Raw genomic sequence first — 6,965 nt, 5'->3', positions numbered from 1 at the left:
GCATTGTTTTTCATTTTAGATTTTGTATTCCAACTTCGTTGAACACGACCGATTTCCTGAGGCTTTAAACAGTACACTAAATTACTTTTATAAAAAATAACAATAGAAACACTAACTTTATTTTGTAATGAACATAAAATTTAGTAATATGTATATAATAGATTTAAGTTTTTCACACAAAATCAATAAGGTACACACGCAGAAATTCTACGAAATGATATTCACAAAAAAGTTAAGAAAAACTTTTCTAATTTCTAATATTTGATAATGGCAATTGTTAAAAAAATATAACAGAATGCAGCATTTTTTTATGTTTATTAAGACCAGTCACAATTGTATGAATCTTTACCTGATATTTATCTGCTAATTTTAGGCGATTTTGTCTGCCGTTGGTGGAAAAACAATAAATTCAAATACTTAAGTTCAAATTAAATCAATTATGTTATTTAGTTTTTTTTTATAAAGTTGTTTAAGTAAAAATATTGGAAAGAGTTTGAAACTTAGGAAAAAATAATGATGTTTTAATTTTTATAATAAACAGAAATATTATTTATTTTTGTTTGTTAAATTTTTCGCAAAGCTACACGAGTGATATTTTGCACTAGCCGTCCCTAATTTCAAAGTGTTAGACTAGAGGGAAAGCAGATAGTTAATACCGCTCACCGTCAACTCCTGGAATACTCTTGTCAGGCGAATATTTAGATTTGATTATCACTCTTATAACGCAAACATAGCCTAAAAGTTTGGAGTTAATATTTATTTTTGGTGGTAATGGAATGATAATCGCGGAACCTTAGATACAAAGCCCGACACGTTAACCACTGAGCACGGCTCAAAGAATTTATAGTATTCAAATTTTTAAACTTTTTTAAATGTAAAAGTATAATTGTGCTAATCACCTGAGTTAGTGTTTATTAGTTACACTTCTATGAATATTTTTATTGTTTTTATTTATTGAAAATCACCAAAATGTACGTCTAATGTACATTCTGGAACAACATCACCATCAGCACTAATCTATCCAAGCGTCTTCCTGAATTCGAAAAACAAACAATTTTACCAACTTCGTAAAGAACTAAGCAATTAACTGCATATAATAAACTACCACACTCACAGTAGTCTTATGCTAGTTTCAAAAACTGTTCATTATAAAAACGATATTTACGAGTAATGGCTTAAAATAGAGGCAAACGATTTTGGAATGGGTAACCTTGGACTAAATACAAATTACGAAATCAATTCAGAATATGTTTATTGCAAATATTCCAATCTTTGAATGTATTGATACTTTGGAAAAGTGATTATTTAGGCAGTTGTTATGCCAATATATATTTGTTAACATACATAGGATAACAATTTGGAATTTCAGTATTATTATAAATGTAAGCATTAATTATATAAAACAACTGATTTTAAAACATAGAAAATAAAACTGAAAGTTTGAATTGTTGATTGTTATGAAAATACATAGAATTTCCCACGAATATTTATAGTTTGTATTATATATTATTGTATTAAACAATTGATTAGATATTAAATCACCGAGGACAAATGTGCGGTGTCAATTTTATTTGCGTCAATTTCACTTCTTACGTACAAAGAAAATTTAGCATTATTTTGTTCAAAATCAATATGATTTTCTGTTTCTATGGTTTAGGTTTTCGTCATTATATTTTCTTCTAACCGATAACAGATGCTGACTATTATTAGCTAACACAGACCGTTGGCTTACAAGGCCCACTGTATTCAGTATATTTGGAAATGATGTATCCTTGTTGAATGAGAGGATACCTGATCTAATATGTGTTATACCCTCTCTTTGAAAATTACATGGCTATAGCAAGGATACCCTCGTCTGGTGCGGCATTTGTGTTGTTATTTTCTCGGGATCAGAGGCAAAAGCTGTCCACACGACCCACGCAACATTACACAATATAATCAAGAAGGATTTCCATCTGAAAAAGCGACACAAGTCACGCGTACATAAATAGCTTCCACGACATATTCGTTCACACGCCTCAAGCAGCTGGATAATGCATGCTCTCTCATACGAAGACACACCAGTCAAGTCGCCAGACGCATCGCTTATAGAGTTCTGTGGCTAGACTGTTGAAACAGACGCTAAGAAATCGTCGTCCTCATAAATTAGATGGAATATGGAAAACATTTGGAGTGCTTTGTTATGACACCTTTACAATGGAATTTTTTACAATCGAAATTGCGCTGCAGTGATATTACCAAGATGCACGGTCGTGAGTTAGAGCATGACCGATCGTGACGACATGGACTTTTAACGACGTGGTAAATCATTTTAATATAACGCACTCTACCTCTCTATGTAGGATGAAAACCAAAAACATAGTGACCGAAACGTCATATTCACGAAATCCACAGGCAGAAAATCATGGAGATGAAAACTTTATACTCATAGAAATCTCTTAGGCAATTAATACACATGAACAACTCCCTTGAGATAGCCACTAGCTGAATATTTTTGCAGAAACGGGATGCTAACACTGGACATTTTGGTTCAGAGTGTGAGTACATTAAATCTAGTCCACGCCCAGCCCAACCAGTTAAGAATATCACTATTTCAGTAATTTTGGCACAAAAGAGTTTGAATATAAACCACAAATTTCTAAGCAGTGTGTGAACAGCAGAGTAGGCTAGAGTAATCAGTGTTGATGAGACGCTGTTACTTTCGATTTTGTTTTTCGTGTTAATGGTGCTTTAATGCTTTAGGTTACTTCTAGAAGCCCAACAGTATTGTTGGGTTCTAATCTTAGATTTGTTTCCGCGTTACTGTTAGCAAGACATTTGATTTTTTTTTTCACCTCAATGATAAAAAGCAATATATATACAGCGAAGCAGACATCAGTGTAGAATTTAGCCCATGTGTTCGCACAAGTTCGAGTTCAGGAACAAAGTGATATGGATTTCCGACAAAATTAAGACTGTAATGTTGCCATAAATTTACTTTACACCCAGTCTATCTATTATTTGTACAATTCAGTTATCGTGCGGACAAATGACGTAAGCAAATGTGTGTTAAATGCATAGTGTAGAAACTGATATGTACTATATGTCAGTAGGAGTTAATGAAAACAATCCACATCATGAATATAAAAACAAAACCCACACCAAAAAGAGAGAGATGTTTTTATATAAAAAAACAACAATTGTTCAATGTGTGAATGAAACTTTACCACTGTTGGATAAAAGTCACAGATGAACTGAGGTATATAATGTTGTAATGCATAAGTTTTACTTGAGAAATATTGGCTAAGACAAACAGAACAATAGTATATATAAGATAAATATAACTGAGTCATAAGTTTCAAGACAGATATAAACACTGAGTAATAAGGTAAATGTGATGGAGAGAGAACAAAAAAGAATTAAGAATGTATTAAACAAAGCACTTATTAAGATGAAAGGATAATTTGGTTTTTAAGACGTAAATAAAGTGATACGAAAAAGGCAGAGGAATAATGAGTTTTACTCTCGTTATGAAAAAACAACAACAACGATAAATGACACACATGTACACGTGTAAACATACTACAGAACGAGATTACTAAGATATTATATTGAATGATAAACAAAACAATTTTATGATTCACGATGCTCTTAAATCCCTTTTCACTAATAACTTGCGAAAGAAAAGATGTCAAGTGGGGTAATAACCCTTGGGTAAGACAGGTTTCAGTAGTACTCAAGTAGGCCAGAGCAATCAGTGTTGATGAGACGCTGTTGCTTTGGATTTTGTTTTTCGTGTTAATGGCGCTTTTAGCTCTATATTGCTTCTAGAAGCCCACAGTACTGTGGGGTTGTAATCTTAGATTTGTTTCAGCGTTACTATTAGTAGGACATTTGATTTTTTTTTATTTCAAGAGAAGAAAAAGCAAAAAAAAACAAAAAAAAACACATACAGTGAAGCAGACATCAGTGTAGAATTCAAAATAAAGATAGTGTGGTTTATACACCGAATTTTTACAGTGTAGTAAAGTAACAATCTATAAGGTTATACATAAAAGTTACCACCAACATAGGAGAATGTGTACCATGTTAATATAATAGCAAGTGTACAGCAGTAGAAACTGCGTTCCCGGCATGTGAGTTAGCTAAGAGCAGTATTATGCGGCTATAGCATAAGCAGTTTCAAGCTGCAGCATATTGAAACAGATATAAAATAAGAGATTTATTAAAAGGGCTGTAAATTCACACACATACAAAAAATGTGGGAAAACTTTTAAATAAATTATTAAATATTCAAGATAAGCATATTTCTTATAGAAAAAAGGGTGGCTGCTAGTAAAAACCAGTTTGGCTTACAAAGGGTATTGTTTGTAATTAAGCACAAAGCTATACAATGGGCTATCTGTGCTCTGCCCACCACGAGTAACGAAACCCGGATTCTAGCACATACCGCTGTGCCACTGGGGAGCATACAAAGGGTATAAAGGATAAAACTGAAGAAAAACATTATAAATATAAAAAGCTTATAGTGACTACAATGATGGGAGATTTGCAGGATTATAAAGAAATCAAGAAAGTTGACCAATCGGGAACTAGGAGCTCAAAACTATATGAAAAAAAGGTTGGCTGAAAATGTAAAATAATTAATAGTTAGGATTTATTTAAATACACTAATGGAAAGCAAAATGTTAGGATTGGAGTAGAGCCTTTGAATGATGATACAGGGAGGCTAATATTTGATGATTATGGATGTTTAGGTTATTTAATTTTACTTTTTCTTCAATTTTTACTAATGAAGATTTAAGCAATATTCCTCATCCTGAACAGTTTCTAGAGAAAAACAACAAGCTGATAACATTAATTCTGAGTTTGTTAAGAAAAAATTGGGAAGTTTAAAAAAATGATAAAGCTCTTGGACCATATAATATCTACTCAAGGGTTTGAAGGAGGTTAAGGACTGAATATGCGAGCTGCTTGCTACTATTTTTTTCTAAGTTCTTAAATAATGAGCAGGTACCAGAAGATTGGAAGTTGGCTAATGATCCTAATCTTTTCAAGAGAGGTAATAAAAATTGTCCAGTAATTATAGGTCATTTAGTCTTACATCAGTGGTGGGAAAAGTCTTGAAAATCCGATAAATGATGCTTTGCAAGTTCACTTACCACAGTTTAAAATAATGTTGGATAACATGGTTTCAGTAAGGGAGACTCTTGCCTTACTAACCTTTTGACATTCTCTGAAGTGAGTACTATTCATATAGATGAGGATATTGTGTATCTATATTTTCAGAAAACGCTTGACAAAAAAGACTTATTAAAACGTTATCTCTCTAGATTTGTGTGTGTGTGGTGGGGGGCGATGGATTGTCTCAGTGGATAGAAAATTGGCTAAATGAAAGAAAGCAGAGTGTCATTATAAATGGAGTTCAATCGAACTGGATTAATATCACGGTTCAATGTTAGAACCTTTGATATTTTTGCTTTACATCAATGATATAGATGAAGGAATGGTCAATAGAACATTTAAATTTGCTGATGACATTAAAGTTTTGGGTGTTGCTAGCTGTTAGGAGGATGCTACTACCTTACAAAATGACTTAGATTATTTGGTGAATTGGGCCAATAAATGGCAGATGTGTTTTAATTATAATACATATATGGCAATGCATGTGTGGTACCAAAAGATTAATTATGAGTATAATTTTGATTGGAACACCCTTAAAAGTTTTATGGAAGAAAAGTGTTGCTCAATCTCTTAAGCCATCCAAGCAATGTACTGTTGCTAGTAGTGGGGCAGATAGGATTTTAGGTTCTATCTACAGAAATACTGAATACATGCTTAAAGAGTTTATAATGTAATTATATAGGTCATTGGTAAGACGAAAGTTGGAGTGTTTAGTCTTGAGTTCCCTACCTTAGAAATGAAATGAAGTGTTGGGAATGGTTCAGAGGAGGGTTACTAGGATGATATCTGGGATAGAAAGATTGTCAAACGGGGATAGGTTAAGACTTGTGAAATTGTTTCCTCTTGAAAAATGAAGCGTTATAAGGGATCTGATTGAGGTGTTTAAAGTTTGAGGAATTGATAATGATGACGCCTCATCTTTTTTATATTTAGTGGGGAGAATAGTAAGATTTAGGGATACAAATGTACATTTTGGAAGTGTAGGAGTCATATTCAGCTAAGACAGCTTCATTTCTCTAACAGATTGGTTGACCTTTGGAATGGGCTGCCTTCAGATGTGGTAGGTACACTTAATTTATGGGGACTTAAGGGAAGGCTTGATAAATATTTGAATTATAAGAGCTAGATTTGAGCATTTTATTTTTTTAGAGCTTAGCATAGTGGATGGGACAGCCAAGATGGATCAATATGTCCATTGTTATCTTAAACTTACACACACATATATATAACACATAATGAAAAAGAAATAAAACTGAATTTTTGTAAGTCAGTATATAATAAACATATAAACATAGAATTGTGCACATCTATAAGTAACGAAGATAGGAAACCTGCGAAATAAGATAATAGTTATTCGTTATTAAGAACTTCTGATCGAAAGAAAGTTAATTATATTATAGGTCATAACTAAAGAGTACCGTATTTTTCGGAATATAAGACGCACCCTTATTTTGAAGACAAAGTTTTTGGTGAAAAAAAAAGCTACAGTCGCATTTGAAAGATTTTTATTAAACAAAAATTCAATTTGATACTTTAAAAATTAGTATATATTGTTCTAAACACAAAAGAGCTCAAAACATCAAAATAAGAAAATACCGTAAATAAAAAAAAAGGTTTACTGTTATTTAGTTTCGTTCAAAACCTACAAAATCTTCATTGCTTTCACTGTAATTTTTTTTATTATTTAGGGAGCATTATAAATAGCTATGTTTTTAAAAGAAAAAAAACTACTATTGTTATAAATAACACGTTCAATTGAACTAAACTATGCATGCCTATTTAAATATATTTACACATGGCTT

At 32.1% G+C, this 6,965-nt stretch overlaps 1 protein-coding gene across 1 annotated transcript in view; it reads left to right on the top strand.

Annotated features, from left to right (window-relative positions):
• Window positions 1-4,519: 4,519 nt before the first annotated feature.
• Window positions 4,520-6,965, top strand: part of LOC106478006 — an 8,842-nt gene continuing 6,396 nt past the window's right edge. The window contains exon 1 of the mRNA XM_013938515.1: window positions 4,520-4,600. Within this exon, the coding sequence (XP_013793969.1) occupies window positions 4,520-4,600 (81 nt within the window). The remainder of the gene's footprint in view (window positions 4,601-6,965) is intronic.

The sequence above is a fragment of the Limulus polyphemus genome, unplaced genomic scaffold (assembly GCF_000517525.1).
Source record: "Limulus polyphemus unplaced genomic scaffold, Limulus_polyphemus-2.1.2 Scaffold8, whole genome shotgun sequence".
Classification (NCBI taxonomy): domain Eukaryota; kingdom Metazoa; phylum Arthropoda; class Merostomata; order Xiphosura; family Limulidae; genus Limulus; species Limulus polyphemus.
This window is presented reverse-complemented; position numbering and strand designations above follow the sequence as displayed.